Source organism: Panthera leo, chromosome C2 (genome assembly GCF_018350215.1).
Source record: "Panthera leo isolate Ple1 chromosome C2, P.leo_Ple1_pat1.1, whole genome shotgun sequence".
Taxonomy (NCBI): Eukaryota; Metazoa; Chordata; class Mammalia; order Carnivora; family Felidae; genus Panthera; species Panthera leo.
Window position 1 is genome coordinate 86965729 of NC_056687.1, and position 18540 is coordinate 86984268.

Here is an 18540-nt window from a genome sequence, read left to right on the forward strand (position 1 = left end):
TATGGAAGGTGAGCTCAAAATAGGGGCTGCTCTGTGTACGTCTGAAAGATTAAAGAGAAGTGCCGATATTGGGTGGGGGGGGGAACAATCAGTATTTTTTATGAGTTGATATGGCATGGGTAATAGTAACCCATGATGGGAAAAGCCAATATAATTCTTACAGCATTTCAGGATGAGTGTAGGTATTTTCATGAATAGTCTTGCTTTAAAATGTCTGTAGGTGGGAGAACTATGCACTCTCCAAACCCTTTTAAATTCCTAAGACTCTAATACACCCCCATCCCCAGTAAATTTGAGGACAGTGTCGGCAATGAGAGGTTGGTTCATGTAGATTGCTCTTGTAATGGTGCGAGAATTATTGTTCTTATGAGTATATAGGGAGAAATTTCTTATATTAAAAACTTTCATTGTCGATATGAAATATGTGACCTGCTTAAAGACATTTGTCCCATTGTTGACAATAACACAGGGTGGGAGCAACCTTATAGCAGTAGGGAATTGGTTGAGTAAATAATGGAATATCCACTCAACAAAATTTAAATTGAAAATTCTAAGTATCATGATTTTGTAAAACCATTAAAAACATTTATGATGCATGATAAAGTATAAGTGTAGGCTATAAAATTATGTCTGTATTATATTGCATTTTATATGTGCCTTATGCATTTTAACAGTGATATTAGAGCAGTGAACACATTGGAGTGGAAGCTTTTGTTTTCTTTTCCCTAGTTCCTAAATTTCTTTTACCTCTTATAATAACAGTCAGACTTGCATTTTTACAAGCTGATTTCATTTTGTACATCTTGAGATTCCTTACTATAAACTTTAGACTCTTCAGCTACATTTCTGGGTTATTTTTGCACCCCTTTTCCTGACAAATGCATAATTTTATATGTTTATCTGTTGGTTTTAAGACACCTAATATCATGAAATCTCGGATATTCAAATGTTTCCATGGGTCACAGGAGAATAAATCCTGAGAATTCGTAAGTAATAACAGAGGATCTTGACCCAGATGTCAGAAGAGCCTTTGGATAAAGAAATGCATGTGACATTTTTCCCTTTTACAAGACTCTCGCATCTCAGACAGGTTGCTCTGCACTGAGGAATCTAAAGCACAGGAGTGATTCTGCTTCCTCTTCCAATGTTGACCTTGGTTGTTTTTCGTAGGCATGGCAGTTCCTCGGGATAACCCAGGCAGAGAATGAAAATGAACAAGCAGCTATTGTCGCCCTCCAGAGGTACATGAAACTAAGTGCAAACTCACGGGCCTAGTGGGCCCTGGCTAATGGACTTCTGTTGTTTCAGACTTGTATTTTAACCCTTAGGTACATTATGAAGAATTTGGCCAGGATAAGTGCTGAGATGCCTCGTATTACACTTAGCTGTGGGAAACAAGAATTCATGAAGAAATGATGTTCCTAAATCACAGTGTTTTGTCACCTGCAAATCAGTTGACCATCACTGGCATGAAAGTATCCATGTCAAAAGCAGTCATAAAATAGACTTATTAAATATATAGTTCCTCTTAACTTTGTAACCTTCTGCAGCATTTGAAGGTTTTCCTCAGGAGAAAATATACTCAAAATAATCTCAGTGTAATTTTAGCTCCTTGTGTCTACAGAGAATCTCCCAAGATAGTTTCAATGACCTATCAATACCAAAGTATCACTACCGAGCCCCTGAGTAAAGGTCTAGGCTACTTTGGCTGGATGTAGCATCACATTTTACTTGATTAGAGCCCCTATTTCAACCCTGAAAAAATAGCCCTACCAAATAGACTTCCCCTTTCCCTACTTAATATATAACCACCCCACCTATATAATCTCTCGCTGAAGCACTGATGTAGGTACTGGGGGTTGCTACTCAAAGTGTTCTCCAGGGACTACCAGCTTCATTATCACCTTGGAGTTTGTCAGACCTGCTCAGGCTTGGGCCCACCCCAGGCCCACTATATTACATAATCTGCCTTCTGCCAGCTCCCCAGATGATTCTCATGTACATCAAAGCTTAAAAAGCCCCCACTAGAGGCCAGTGGAATAGCGTGAGGGGAGCAACTGTAGCCTGTGCCTCCTGCAAACCCACTTCAGTTGTCTAGAAACACAGGATTCTCCCTCTCCTTTATAAAACACTGTACAGCCTTTCATCTTTGGATATCCAAATTTAGCTCAAATCAGTTTGCTTTGTGGGTAAGATACGTTTACTATATTAATAGTAGAGCAGCACTGAAACAGTGATATCCCTGCCTCATGAAATAAAGTCCTAAGAAATTTTGTGCAAGGATTAGCCACCTTTTCTATAGTTTTTAAAACCATTTAGGGGAACCTGGGTGGCTCAGTCAGGTAAGTGTCTGACTCTGGATTTCGGTTCAGGTCATGATCTCACAATTGTGAGATTGAGCCCCATGTCCGGCTCTGTGCTGAGTATGTGGAGCCTGCTTGAGTTTCTCTCTGTCCCTCCCCTGCTCGCATGCTCTTTTTCTCTCAAAATAAATAAATAAATAAACATTTTAAAAAACATTTGTTAAATTACCAGATCTAGCACTCAGCAAGATGAGTTTTAACTTTCTTACAAATATACTTATGTCCCAATTTTGACATAGATAAATATGGTATTTTCCAGGGGCTTAATATAAACTTCGCAATGCTCTTGCACCATTTAATTAGTAAAGGCTTCAAATTTCCTAAAGAACTGTTAGAGTCAGTCTCAGAAAAAAATCTGAAATAGGCTTTTTATTTATTTACTTATTTATTTATGCCTTGATGCAGGTGCTTAGAATTACAGCCCAACAACTTGAAAGCTTTGATGGCTTTGGCTGTAAGTTACACTAACACTGGCCATCAGCAGGATGCCTGCGAAGCTCTAAAAAACTGGATTAAGCAAAATCCAAAGTACAAATACCTTGTGAAGAGCAAGAAAGGATCTCCAGGCCTTACCCGGAGGATGTCCAAGTCTCCAGTTGATAGGTATGCTTCTAACTAAATGACCGTGGGCAGTAAACACCCATATACACAATTAGTCACCTTAAGGGTAATTAACGAGCCTCACCACAAGCCATTCCAGAACGATTGTAGGACAACATCCTGCTAGAAGAGCATCTCTGATTAAAAAGATTGATGCTGAGAGCAGAACCAACAATTGGACACATGATCAACGTTGTAAACGTTGTAGTCACGCATAGGCGTTTATCTGAGTACCATAATTCAAAGCAAAGTGCTGTGGACATATAATTAACCTAAAATAAGTTACAAAATGCACCACATTTCATAAAGACTGAGAATTGGATATGAGTCCTTTCTTCTAGGGTTTTGTTTCTATCAGCAATAAATCATGATGTTAAATTCTTTCTCATAGAGCCTTGGGGTTTTCCACATTGGCTCTCACAGGGTCAATGAAACTCTCCTTGGGAAGACTTGACTTAGTACAGTCTTGTTTCTGTGTATGACAAAATACTTCATGAAAATCAGCAGGTATTTTTTAATGTGCAGTATTAGTCCTCTCATTAAGGGAATATATTTTAAGCAAGATTTTTCCAGTTTGTAATGTTCTCTTAGAACAGTGGACATAATAGTAAATAATATATGTTCAGACTATTTGGATTATAAATCTCATTTTTTCCCTTGCAGCTCTGTTTTGGAAGGAGTTAAGGAATTATATCTGGAAGCTGCCCACCAAAATGGAGATATGATTGACCCAGACCTACAGACAGGTCTGGGGGTACTGTTCCACCTGAGCGGAGAATTTAACAGAGCAATAGATGCATTTAACGCTGCCTTAACTGTTCGGCCAGAGGTAAGTGCCCAACAAGAAACCATAAAGTTCTCTGTTAAAAAATAAGTTGCCGCAGGCTACACTTTGCACATTTCTGCTACACCTTATTTGCCTGCATCCAATGGTTTAAAAATTATGAGTACTAATGATATGCTTCTGTGGCTGTTAATACTTGAGTACCTAAAATAGAAACATGAACTACCTGACAGCATCAAATGATAGCTGCTCTTTGATGAATGAAAGCCATTTCACAAAGCTGTCCGTAAAATCATTTGAGTAATTTACCAGTGTCATGGTCCCCATCCATGAGCACTGGATAAATTTTTCGCCACCATCCTTCTTCTGCAAGAAATATGGGAGTACTCTGTCACCGTGACTCGTACTGGTTGTTAGTTCTAATTTTGTCATCAGGACTATTCATTATGGAACCGTCTCGGGGCAACCTTGGCGAATGGAGACCGCAGTGAGGAAGCTGTGGAGGCCTACACACGAGCACTGGAGATTCAGCCAGGCTTCATCCGATCCAGATACAATCTGGGAATAAGCTGCATCAATCTGGGCGCCTACAGGTGAAGTATGGTCACAGGCTGAGAACCATGAGCCACATGCAGGGCTGAGGTGAAAGATTGTTTCCCAGTGAAAATACCTCCTTTTGTAGGAGTAACCCTCCTCCTCTTGTCAAGGGAAAATTTGAACCCTCGGATCCTGGGGCCTGTTGCTGCAGGAACAGTGTGCTTCAGTGTTTCTCAGCCTGTGGCGAACAGCGATCATGGAGGCAGCTTGTGAAATGTAGATTCCCAGGCCTCTCCCCAGAGATTTCCATTCAGTCAGCCTGGGTTGGGACAAGTTAGTAACACTTCCAAGGGCAAGTGTTTGAGAAACTTGAACATTCCAACCCTTCATTTCCCAAATAAGCAAAAAAGAGAACCTTGGGGGATAGGGACAGGGAAACCAACAAAATGAGTTAAGAAGGTCCAGGGTCAGTTTTTGGCAAAGCACAACAAAAAGTCCAGGTTTTCTAAAACTACTTTGCCAGTAAAGTTGGCTAAAAAATTATTTTAAGAAAAAATTTTAAATGGTGCGTTTATGGTTTAAAATGTCTTGTTCTGTCATGATTCCTCATCATCAGGTCTATATCATATATACTATTTTTTATGCATCTACAGGGCCCATAAATGACCTTTATTTTTTTTAGGTAATGAAAGTATAGGTAATTTTTCCTTCTTTAGCTTTCTACTTTTTCGACTTTCTAAATAAATAGGTATTATTTTTGTAATTGGAAAAAAGAGAATTGTTAGTTTTAAATCCCACAAAAAATGTAACCCTTTCTCATTCTCAGAAAAAGCCTGGCTTTTAGAATCAGACAAGCTCGGATTCAAATCACAGCTCTGCCATTTACTGGTTTTGTGATTCTGGGCACATAACTGTGAGCCTCAATTTCTTCACCTGCTTAAAAACAAGTGGTGATAATATTTATCCCGCAGGATTATTATGCAGGTTAAACGTAATTGCCTAGCACAGAACAGTAGTCAGCATTTATTATTATGATTCTGATCATTGCCATCATCATCAGTATCCTTATTATCTATTCGGATAAGTCATCAGAGAGCTACATAACTGGCTTGCAATCCCTTTGACATCTGAAAAATTGCTGTTTCTGAACTGCCTTGGGGATTGTGCCATTGGCAAATATTGACGTTTCAGAAATTGGTTGCTACATTTATACTAGAAGAATCTTAGAACATTAGTCACTGGATTATACCCGTCCTCCAAGAGGACCTTGTTCAGGTTAAAACCAGGAATAGCTGAGTGACTCTGCAACTGGTTTGCTTTATTTCATGGGCACTGTGAAGTGTGCGACTGCAGAGACCCTCCTTACATCAGCTCTGCAAAGGGTCACGGGAGAACCTTTGCTGCCCCCTCGCACATCAGCTGTCAAAGGCCTGGCAATGTCCATTTTGTATATGAAGTTCATTCTGGTCTCATCTGATTTTCCTAACCCGATTTTATCTTTACCCCTTTTAGTCACTTAACTTTCTAACTATGTCATATAGATGTATTTAATAAGATACCTTAGGTCCTTTGTTGGAACAGGGAGAGATGTAAATAAATATTTATGTACATGTAGTCATATTAACTTCTATCAGAGGAGGCTTTTACAAGGCTTCTGGTTGAGTAGTTCTTAACTGTAACTCCTCGTTACAGTGTAGAAAACAGTACTTGAGATGCCAATAAAATACTTTCTTGGCACTTACATGTATAAGCCTCAGTAGGGCACCCGCTTGCAGGAGGCCTTGAAGGTCCATGATAGGTAGAAATGGGCAACTCTACCGGGAATGGATTTTTAATCCTCAAGCAGAAAGTCACCTGTACAGGAGCAAGTCAATTTTAGAGTTGCCATATAAAATACAGAATTCCCAGTTAAATTTTAATTAGATAAACAGCAAATATGTTTTTAGGGTAAGTATTTTCCAAATATTGCATGGGACATGCTCATACTAAAAATTATTGTTTATCTGGTATTCAAATTTAACTGTGCATCCTGTATTCTTACTTGGTAAATATGGCAACCTTGATCAAATGGCTACCTAAAAATTTCAAAACATCTCAGCTAAGCTCTGTGGGTCCTTTATCGTCATGCTAGATGTGGGAAATTTTTATCAGTACTAAATATTTTGGGGTTTTTTTCCCCCTGAGAAAAAGAAGACCACCAAGTGAGACATAAACCTTAAATGAATTCTGAAAATAAGTTTAACTCGAGGTGTAAGTGGATAGTTAGGAAATAATAACCCTCAATAGAGATGTGGCTGAGAAGAAGAGCCAAGACCTGGTTCAGATACTTCCATACCCACCAGAGTCTTGGAACTTCTCCCTCAAGGGCTGCAGGTGTCTATGTACATAGCTATGACACTTGTTTGTCATCGCACATTTTCTTTTTTGTTTGTTTTTTAGAGAGAGGGAGAGAAAACGTGAGTGGGGAGAAAGGTAGGGGGAGAGAGAGAGAGACAGTCTTTTTTTTTTTTTTAACCTTTATTTATTTTTGAGACAGAGAGAGAGCATGAACGGGGGAGGGTCAGAGAGAGGGAGACACAGAATCTGAAACAGGCTCTGGGCTCTGAGCTGTCAGCACAGAGCCCAACGCGGGGCTTGAACCCACGGACCGCAAGATCATGACCTGAGCCGAAGTCGGCCGCCCAACCAACTGAGCCACCCAGGCGCCCCGAGAGAGAGACAGTCTTAAGCAGGCTTCATGCTCAGCGCAGAGCCTGACGTGGGGCTCAATCCCATGACCCTGGGATCATGACCTGAGCTGAAATCAAAAGAGTGAGATGCTCAACTGACTGAGCCATCCAGGCACTCCTGTGATTGCACATGTTCTATAAAGAGTCAAAGCAAGTCCCCAGTACTTTATACAATTGAAATAAGGAAAGGAAATTGTTGGCGTGAAATGTGTAGCTCAAAATGCTACCCCTCTGTCAGTAGGAGCTCCAAAGGATCTTAAAATTATCAAGAGTGAGGACTCTTTTTAATGAAAACATAAATCACATCCCCTTTCATGTTAATGTTTTTAGTATTAATATAATGAGGGAAAGATATTATAAAATGAGGAATGCTTTTAAATGAATGCACTTTATTAATCAAGACATACATGAACAGCTTATTCATATATATGTGTGTGTGTAAACCATTTAAAAACTATTCATACATATACATGTACAATCTTCTAAATCCCCCAGAAGGACTCTGTGTTCCCAAGTTGGAGAACAGATTTAGACTATCTTCATGGGGACCGCTTCACGTTGCCTGGCAAAGTTAGCATTTAGACTATTCTGGTACTCTCCCTGTCCCTCAGAGACCACTGCCACACATGGGGCAGCTAGGAACAGCCTGTGCATGAGGAGATTCCGGGGTCTTTCTCCCCCAGAGCTCTTACGAGCCTAGGATGATGAGAGGAAATGGAATTCTTGTCATTTGAGCTGCCATCCTGGAACAAGGAAGCCAGAAAGGGCCTCCAAAGTAAACCCCACATGTGCATCTGTTTATAAACCCTCCTCTCTTGCTTGATTACTAAACATCCAAAAGAGAAGATGATTAGAATCCCAATCCCTTCCATTAGCCAGGTTGCCAAATACAGTGGAACCATTTCCCAGTTGCCATTTATTTCCAGGCAGTCTAACAATACAGATGAACCAATGTCTAGATCATGTTCATTGGAATCAGAAGTCCAGCCTCACTTCAAAGCTTCTTACCAGATGCTTAATAATGACCTTGTGGGATTAAGTGGGATCAAATGTGTGAAAAGCTTTTAAGAAGAGTAAAGCAGATACAAATTAAAGCAGTGTCATCATTCTTAGCAAAGACCAGTTTGTCTGATACAGAATTCATGCTTCTGGGGACAGAGGTCCTGAGAGTGCAGACAGAAAGCACACCGGGTACATGAGCAAGAGAGCAGCTGTGGACAGAAAGAGCTGGAAGGTTCACAGACTTGGTGTTCTCAGGACTCCTTTGCACTTTTAACAATTATCAGGCACCTCCAAGGGCTTTTAGGTGGGTTGTATCCACCAATATTTACCATATTAGAAGTTAAACTGAGAAAGTTTATAAGATTCATTTAAAAATAATAATTAACTACATGTTAACATAAATTAGACATTTTATGAAAAATAATTATTCCCCAAAACAAAAAAATGTTTAGCGAGAAGAGTGGCATTCTTTTATCATTTTTGCAACTTTTAAAAATATCTTGCTTAGGGGCGCCTGGGTGGCTCAGTCAGTTAAGGACCAACTTTGGTTCAGGTCATGATCTCATGGTTCATGGGTTCAAGCCCTGTGTCAGTCTCTGGGCTGACAGCTCGGAGCCTGGAGCCTGCTTCAGATTCTGTGTCTCCCTCTCTCTCTGCCCCTTTCCTGCTTGTGCTCTGTGTCTATCTCAAAAATAAATAAAAACTTTTTTTAATATCTTACTTAATAGAAGACAGATTCTCATATCTGTCTCCACATCCAATCTATTGGGATTTTACATATTGTGTAATCACTGTACAATTCCATTGTACATTCGTGAGAAAATGAGAATAAGATAAAATAACATCTCGGAATTGTAAAAATAATTTTGACCTCACTGATCCTAGAGTTCCCCGGACCACACTTGGAGAACTAGTGATCTGATTTAATAAAAGATTTCACATAAATTGATCCAACTGTACCTCACACAACAAGATTTTAAAATGACTTCTTGGGGCACCTGGGTGGCTCAGTCAGTTGAGCGTCTGACTTTGGCTCAAGTCATGATCTCACAGTTTGTGAGTTCAAGCCCTGCAAGGGGCTCACTGCTCAGCGCAGAGTCTGCTTCAGATCCTCTGTCCCTCTCTGTCTCTCTCTCTTTCTCTCAAATAAATAAATAAATTTTAAAATGACTTCCCATAGAACAGAACAGAGAGACAACTAACAAGGGCTTCAACTACATGTGGCCGTGGGAAGGACCAAGTGGGGAAAAGACATTACAGAGTGGATTCCACGTGGCTCAGTGAGATGCTGGGGCAAGGGCAAGAATAGTTGAAGATGGCATTAGGTTTTGGTGCTGGTTGGATGGTGATGCCATGAACAGAAATCAGGAGAACCAGTTGTAGGTTTCCCCCACCCCCATCCCATTTTACATATTCTAAAATGAAGCATCTTTTTTTTTAATTTTTTTAATGTTTATTTATTTTTGAGAGAGCACAAGCAGGGGAGGGGCAGAAAGAGGGAGACACAGAATCCAAAGCAGGCTTCAGGCTCTGAGCTGTCAGCACAGAGCCCGACACGGGACTCGAACTCAGAAACCACGAGATGATGACCTGAGCTGAAGTCGGACGCTTAACCGACTGAGCCACATAAGCGTCCCTAAATACCAGGTGTTAACAGAACTTCTAAGTGGAGATAACCAACAAATTATTAGAATCAGAGTCACAAAAGGGAAGAACTGGAATGAACTTATATCACCTAGACCATTTGGAGATGAAGAAAGTGAAGCCCTGATAGTAACTTGCTGACATCCCCAATCCCTTCTGGAACAGGGTGGGGTATTAATAAATGCATATGTTTAAAAGGAAAAAAAATAAATGAATAAAATGAGTTCTATTATCCCTATTATACAGTTGGGGAAATAATAAATTTGCCTAAGGCTAAATGCTTAGGATTCCAACCCAGATGTTCCGAGAGCAAATCAATTCAGCCCCAGCCGCCTCCCATATTACTATCACTAATAGGAATAGTTAAGCCACTTTGTTTCTGAGTAGGGCCAGATGCTTCCTCTTCAACCCTAGTTGTATAATTCACATTTGCAAATGGATTCTGTCTTTAAATTACCCCTGAGGTAGGGGGAAAAGGAATGCATTAATGAGCTAGCAATGGTTTTGCTATTACTCTTTCTGTCTCACATGACATTCTTAAAATAAAATTCCCTTTTTCTTTCTGGTTTTGCTATACTGAACAATGATTTTTCACAAAAGAATAATGAGACAACCAGAAGGTTGTTCCTCTGATGATCTAAAACACCTCAGAGAGGTGATTTAGGGTTTTGAACTAAAAGAAGTTAATCCATTTTTGTTTTTTAAGTTGCTAACTCTGAAATTTGTTGCATTTTTAAATGTCTGTTTTTCTACCCTCTTAGAGAAGCGGTCAGCAATTTTCTCACTGCCCTCAGTTTGCAAAGAAAAAGCAGGAATCAACAGCAAGTTCCTCATCCTGCAATCTCTGGGAATATCTGGGCTGCCCTCAGAATCGCACTTTCTCTGATGGACCAACCAGAACTCTTCCAGGCGGCTAATCTCGGTGACCTGGATGTCCTCCTAAGAGCTTTCAACTTGGATCCTTGAAGGAAAAGAAAAAAAAAAAATTAAAAATGATAAATCCTTATCTGTGTAAATGTACTAAGAAATGCAAAACTATTTTATTATGAATTCCAAAAAGGATAAAACCAGATGTCCAAAAGGCCATGGTGATATGACACAAGGGAACTCCTACAGACGATGCCCAGTCTCTGTTCAGATTCAAAAGCACAAAATGTTGTACATAGAGTCAAGGTTGGGCTCAGAAGAATAACTGAGAGACACAAAGACAAACCAAGATAAAATAACCGTGTGTGAATACTCTTCACAAGCTGCAAGCATTTTCAAAACACGTCCTTTGGGGTTTTTGTCCTCACTTTTGCAGCTGATGACACACCTAAGGAACTTGCTCATAGGACACCTGGAGAAAGCACTGCCTCTGATCAGGGAATTCTGACTGTTTCTGAACTACCCCCTGCAATTCCCCCTTTTACAACGTAGTTTGGGCCAAGGTGCATGCACATATATTAACCCTTGACTAAAGAGAGGCATTGCTTAGACCTGTTCCGATTTTAACTTTTACTGTAGCCCTTCGACTCCAGAGAGGGAGCTTTGCTGGCAAAAGCAGTTTTTGCACTAGAAATTTTTGCTGTTCCCAATCAAAACTTTTCTGGGACTGTATATACGCACTTTAATATCTTATTTATGCCTTGCTGGAGTTTTGTTCCGTTGCTCCAATTTTTAACTTAGGGGTGAAAGATTCAAGAACTCGGCCTTGTTAGATCAATGGACCAAATAAAAATTCCTGAAAATAGTTTTTCATAGTGTAGAGTTTTGAAGGAGTTTTTCTCAAAGCAGATAGGACACAGGGTGTAAATATGTCAAATACAGATCTTATTCACATGCTTTCTGGGACCGTATGAACTTAAGCAAGAGACATTGTACTGTCCCTTCATGCATTCTCTGCAGGGAGGAATTTGGATGATTATGGGATTTCTGTAGAGTTAACATTAACTTGCTTAAATGTCATACTTTACTTGCTTTCTGACTGCCCTGCACACCAATATTCCTTTTAAACTGTTAATATTTTAAATAGTATTTCGTAAGAGTGATACATTTTTTCCTAAAAATTAAGTGTTTTCTTAGTTCCATAATAATCTGCATTGCTCTCCCTTCTGCATTCTAATTGATAGAAGATCAATATTTTCTAGCTGAATCTCACTGAATGTCAGTGGTTTAATATGAAAGATGCATGCTCCTTTGGCTCTCATTTGGAACATTTATCAAGTATCAGGAACCTTCTGTCGGTAGTGGTGTTTTATTTCATTGATTACATTCTACTCACTTCTGCAGGGTGTGTTGTGCCCTGTTGGGGCTTGGTGATTATTTGGATTGACATCATTTTTTAAAGAGTTAGAAAAATTGTTTGCAAAACGCTAACCAAAACATAAGATCGCCAGTGTCCAATTCTAGCAAGTTGTTCTAATAAGTGGTCCCATTCTTCTTTATTGTTTCTCCTTCCTTTCTTCCTTCCTTCCTTCCTCCAGAATCTTCCCCAAAGCAATCTGATCCCAACTTTTTCTTCGTGTTCTTTGGTTAATAGTAGCTGGTTACTCTCATGATTATAGTTACCAAGCAAACAGCATTTGAGTCAAGACAGTTTAATTGACTGGAGAGTCAGCTTCTCCTGGTGAGGGCGGTGGAGGAGGGGAGCGGGGTGTGCAGGTAGAAATCCTCTCCTCTATTACCTTGGAAGTTCCTCAGGTAGGAAGGGGCCTCAAGGAAACAGGAAACCACAAATCCTTGAAGTTCACGTGTGTTATAACGACAGAGAGTTTATAAAGACGAAGAGTTTATAAGGTTTATAAGGACAAAGAGTGGAGAGCCCTGTGGTGTGCCGGGCTTTCATCTTCACTGTCGAAGCTCACTTGGGCAAAGGTGATGCCCCCAGCTGGACAGCAGGAGGCAGAGGCATTAAGGCATTCACCATTGGGCAGTAGTGACAACCCAGTCTTTGCCTACTTCCTTCCAGTCTCAGCAGCAAATAAAGCTCAACAATATTTTCAAGAATATTCTTTATAATTTTAGAATCCTAGAATTCAGTCTAGAAAGGACTCTCAGGGCCAGAGTCCAAGTTCATGGCAGCTGCCTGCTTGAATATCCCTGAGAGAAGAACATCCATTCCATGCATGTCGCTCCCGCCAATTCCCGTGCGTTCACTGGCTGACTAGCTGATTTGCATCCATCGTAGTCCATTAGGAGCCTCTGAACACAGGATTCAAAGCCAGCTTTGCAGGTTTCTGTTTATGATGCCACTCTATACTTTCAACAGTAACCGAATTTGCAGTAATAACAATAGGCTGTTTTCTTAGATTTGTTGGCCCTACATGCATGACATCAGTTAATAGTTTAAAGCCTGACAGTAGGGTAAATGCAGGATACTTTGATTTAATTTGATTGTTGCTAAGTGGTGATAAATTTTGCAGCCCAAGTTTGATTTTGCTGTCAGAATACCAAGTGAATTCAGAGGAGAGTAGACAGTTTTCCATTCCCATCATACTTGGATAATTTCAGTAGCACTTTCTTCAATATATCTAGTGTCCATCAGAACCAAGATTTTCATAGTCTGTTGCCTATCAGGAAGTGCAGAATTATTGCCCAAGATATTTTTCAATAGTATTTTTAAACAAAATTAAGTAAAAACAGTTACTAAAAAATAAGTGAAAGTTTATAGAAATCAGAGCACCACCAAAAATTAGTAAGATTTTAGAATGATCTTTATTGTATGCATTTTTCAAGTATATACACATTTTTTTAAGACAGAACTGGTTTTGGTATCTTACCCTGGTGGTATGAAATTGTCATTTATTCTTTCCATTTCAAAAGGCAGGGTGTCCTTGGTTCCTGTCTAAGGCACCCTGGGAAGGCTTTGAGTTCCTTTTTTCTGAGAGTCTTACTAAGTAAGCCTAAGATCTCTTAGAGGATGGTACTGGTTTTCTAGAATGGCCCTTCAGTTGCATGGATGTAACTTTTAAGAACTTATTTTCATTGGCAGATTGGATGAGAATGCAGAGAAATCCAGTGATCACTGCTGAATTTCAAGATATGTTACACCTATGTCTAGTGGGCTATTTCTACGTGCTGTTGTACCTTGACAGTGGGGATGAGGCTTCCTCTTAAGGTCATTCCCCATGACACCTAAAGAAAGGCAGATATTGTCCATCAGGAAGCTTTTAGCAGACAGCTATGAGCTGTGCTTTCTCAGCCAATCTGTATTTGAGCTAGAATGGCAAATTAGAGACACTTCACTGGGCTAGAATGTGCAGGACATACTCACCTTCAGAGTTGGATGCCACTCTTCTCCTTTTCTTTAAAGGGAACTATTATGTTGTATCTTGGGTCCATGTCTAGATACTCATACTAGGTAAGTCTTTCTAGTATATTCCTGCTATACAAGCAAGACTTGAACACAAGTATAGCTAGTCCCACATACAACAGGAGTTCCCAAAATCTCTTCCATACACTTTATCCATGAGCTCTTTGGGAATATAGAGAAAGCAAGATGGTCATTTTGTGTCCCTTCCTCATTTGCCCCTGAATCAGTTCCACAAGACTAGACTGCACTTTAAGTTAGTGGTTGCTATTGTTTTATACCTTGAAATGATTCTGAAAGGATTCTAGAAACAGGGTATTCTGAAGGTTTCATTTGTGTACCAATTTTTTTGAGTCCTCATATTTTAGAAATTATTAAACATGCACACACATGATTTCAACTTTGTAAAATGATTTCAAATTCATTCCGTCTCCCGATTTTACTGCACAGTTTCCCTGTCATCTCAGTATTTATAGAACTGGTTGAAATTAAACTGTTTTGAACTAAGAAGTAGATAGATAGATATATATTTTTTTAAAGAGTGTTCATAGATGAACTCTGGCATAAGGTTTGTAAAAAGGCAATTTTTAAAAAATAAAACGTATAACCTCAGGTAAAAAATAACGCATGCATTAGTACTTGCAAATCTGCCTACTCAAATATTAACCAAAGCATGCAAGATAACTGTACTGAATGTAAATTTACCCAGTGCATGGTTAAATCTCATAGGGTAGCCTATTTTTCCTTGTTTCTGAGCAAGGAAACATTTTCATGAACTTTGCGTTATAGTTTTACTATTTGCTTTTAATATCTTCTTGTCAAGACTGTTTTCCTGCTATCACACTACACTGAACTTTACAGATATTCACACATCTGGCTTATGCAGTGTTGCAGCCAGTGCCAAATGAATCTACTGAGGAATCCAGGTACTTAGACATCTAAACAAGTTTTAAACCAGTTGAGGCACAACAGATCCAAAACTCAAACAAAATCCGTGTGTCTGAACACTACTAAATGCAATTGTGTTGATTGCCTCCACAGAGTTTTGGGTTCAAAATTCTGAATCGTGCATTTCAAATATTTTCTAAAATGTAGGAGTAAATTAGAAATACTGACCTTCTAAATAAGGTGGGAAGGTTGGGGTAATGTCAGGCACATGAAAACCACCATAAGGCAAAGTGGACGTGACGGCTTAATTTGCACAAATGTTACATAGTGAGTGTGTGGGTGTCACACCATTGTCCTCAACATGGCCCTATTTATTTGATAAGTGAGTGAGCTACGTGGGCCACATCCCTTAAGAAACTGGACTTGGTCTGTATGTCTAAAAACACTGAAAGTCAGAGATAATGAGGTGATTTCATGGTCACTCAGAATGAACTTGGAAGTCCTCTCACTGCCTTTTTCTGTAACCCCTGCTTCATGAAAAAATAAGGGCAAGGAGACCAGAAATGGAGGGAACAAAGCTCACTAAGACAAAGCTGGGGGTGAGTCTTATGTTGCTAACAGCTTTGTCACCATCTCACACACCGCCAAACACACACATATAAGCTCAAAGACGGAAATCCTCAAACTCCTAGCAAAGACTCATGTGTGGAGGCATTAAACAGTTAAAGAGGAGAAAAACCAGAAAATCAAAAGTGTGAAGTTTAACAACCTCTCACGTGGTATTTTGCCTTGAATAAAGTTTCCACTCCCTGTGACCTCTGCAGACTTACCAAAATAACACACTCTAGAAACCAGTGCCCCAATCTCAGAACTGTTGTCTCAGGACCTTCTCTACAAGAGAAAACTAACTTGCAGTGTTGCAGGGTGTGCATGCAAAACCCTGACAGGCTCTTCAGGACACTTTTAGAAACCCGCATTCGAAACACTATGAAGATGAAAAAACAGCAGGCAGTTCTTTGCTCAACAATAAAATGTGTGTCGTTTTTTTTTTCTTTGAATTTCTTGGAGAGGGGAAATGGACTGACAAAACAATAGTAAGGGATATACATACACACTCAGCTAGATAGTTGGGCATTTTCACTGAGATATGTAAAAAATTTGCCTAGATACCATAAAGAATTGCACAATGCGAGAAATGGTTCATGATTGAATATGTTGCCAGTAGTTAAAGGAAATAAAGCAAACCTAAATTTTTACCAATGTCCCCCCATATCACTTGACTCAAACCCTCTTCAACTTTCATTGCCCAAATTTGTTTACATTAGTTGAAAAAAAAAACCTGATTAATTTAATAAACTTTTTACAAACTATAACAGGCATTTATTAACTATTTAGAAAAGACGTTTCTATATATTTTGTATATCTACGAATATTGCATATCTAGTCTAATCTAAAAATATTAAGACAAATGGCAAATTCTTCTGTGATGCTTCTCTATGCTCAATAATGTTTAAAATCTTGGGATTTCATTTTTAAGCTGAAATAGATAACAAAAAATTTAACTTTAAATGTTTACATTGAGTTTTTAAGTTAAAACCAACCCAAATTAAGTGACCTATAGTAAATTAATGGCAATGGGGTGAGGGTGTAAAAGTTACGGGCATACTATGTGATAATGTATCTGTATTTAGTGAAATATTATGTATCATAGCACAACTCTGTTGGATAATAAGGCTTCATCTTAGTATTTCCCTGCATTGCTCTTTGAAATAAAACTACTACCATAAAAATAACCAATCATATTGATGTGTTTAATTTACTCCTTTGGCTTATAATTTGCAAAGTACCAAGATTAAGGTAGTATTTTTGTACTATTATTGGAAGCATGCCTTCCCTTTTTCACATTACTAAATTGTATTTATATTTGTGCAATTTTAAACTATGTTTTCAAATAAACTTTGTCTGTGGCTTCAAGGTCTTTTGAGAAATCTTTCAAAATGGGATTTGGGGGTCAGAATTGCTTCAAATCATATATAATCCAATTTGTACTATTGGTAAAAAAGGTCTTTTATTGAATACCACCACATATGATGTTGCATGAGCTATCTGGAAATCAAGAATGCATTTTTACATATAAAACAAAACTTTAAAATCTTCTTCCTTTGTTAATTTTTTAAGAGTAAAATATTTAACCTGAAATTGGATTTTGTGATTTTTTTTTTTAGAATAAAAATATTAAAATATATTTCAGTTTTAGGGTCTGGTTTTTTTTTTCTTTTCTTTCTTTTTTTAATCAGTCAATAAATATTTGAGGTTCTATTACGTGCACGTACTGTTCTAATTCAGGAATGGTAAGTAAATCAAATCAAACTTGCCCTTGAAGAGCTTAGATTTCTGTGAGGGATCAACAAATACTTTAACACATAAGGATGTCATGTGCCAAAAACTGCTAGAAGGACAAGGCAAATGAGGTATTATGAGAGAAACTGGGGGCTCCTTTTTATCCATAGATGGTCAGGAAAGATTTCTCTTAGGTGACGTTTGGGCTGAGCTTTGAACACCAAGAAGCCCACCAAGTGGCACTGGGAACAGCTCTTTGAAATATTCTCAGCAGAGCCAACAGCTACCATAAGACACCAAGGCAGGAATGAGCTTGGTGTGTTCAATGAGGAAGGAGCCCAGGATGGCGAGCACTGTGAGCTGGGGAGACCTTAGGAGATGCCCTGGCAAAGCAGGAGATTGTTGGTGGCCTTCCTGGAGCACATAAAGGGTGGATTTGCCCTCAAGCAGAGAAGGGATGCCACCGAGACAGATGTTTCTGTTTCCAGAATGTTTACTAATGAAGTCCTTGAGTGGTCAGGTTGGTGATGCAGGAACAATAGGCTTGGATGAAGAGAGCTACACAGGCACACTGAGCCCCCCCTTCTCCCTCTTCACTAAGTCCTCTTGCTATAAGCCAACAACCTGGTGGAAGTTCATTTTCTCCTCTATCAAATCAGGCTGTACCTCCTTCTTTCCCACTTCACGGTTATTTTACCCAGCGGTGAATTGTGGCTCCTCTCCCGACCCTTTGCATAACTTAAACCTTTTATTATGTCTCTTAATCCTTTTTAAGCGTGAATTCTATTTCCTCAAACAGCTGCTTCACTCCATGCGTATACATGAAAGCAGCCCAAGGTTTGAAATGTTTTTCACATTCCTTTACAAGGCTCCTCACAGTAATGCCTTACCTATCCAGTACTTTAGGGCTCACAAGGACGTATGTATTTTTTTTCCTTACTTATACCTCATAATAAATAATGCTGCCTGAAAGGAGGTTAGAGGGGGAGTGAGCCAAAGTATAAGAGACTCTTAAAAGCTGAGAACAAACTGAGGGTTGATGGGGGGTGGGAGGGAAGGGAGGGTGGGTGATGGGTATTGAGGAGGGCACCTTTTGGGATGAGCACTGGGTGTTGTATGGAAACCAATTTGACAATCAACTTCATATATTGAAAAAAATAAAAAAATAAAAATAATGCTGCCTGGTTATCAACTTAATGAATCAGAACCTTGGAAACTGACAGTTAATTTTAGTATTTTGATCTATGGAATTAAGCCATTTGATTCTTAGGAGGCCCCCTGCTTGAGTTTGCTCACCTGAGTTTAGAAGGGTGGAGACCAAGCAGTGCAGCCTTCCCAGGCCAAGGTCTTTGAAAAGGAAAA

At 39.2% G+C, this 18540-nt stretch overlaps 1 protein-coding gene across 3 annotated transcripts in view; it reads left to right on the plus strand.

The window, feature by feature from the left end:
* The window catches only part of PEX5L (peroxisomal biogenesis factor 5 like), a 164175-nt gene extending 152681 nt beyond the window's left edge, over positions 1-11494 (plus strand). For all 3 annotated transcript variants that reach the window (XM_042903178.1, XM_042903177.1, XM_042903176.1), the window contains 5 exons: positions 1171-1241; positions 2769-2966; positions 3627-3792; positions 4183-4340; positions 10421-11494. In XM_042903178.1, coding sequence (XP_042759112.1) covers positions 1171-1241; positions 2769-2966; positions 3627-3792; positions 4183-4340; positions 10421-10625 — 798 coding nt within the window. In that variant the 3' untranslated portion in view covers positions 10626-11494. The remainder of the gene's footprint in view (positions 1-1170; positions 1242-2768; positions 2967-3626; positions 3793-4182; positions 4341-10420) is intronic.
* The last annotated feature ends 7046 nt before the right edge of the window (positions 11495-18540 follow it).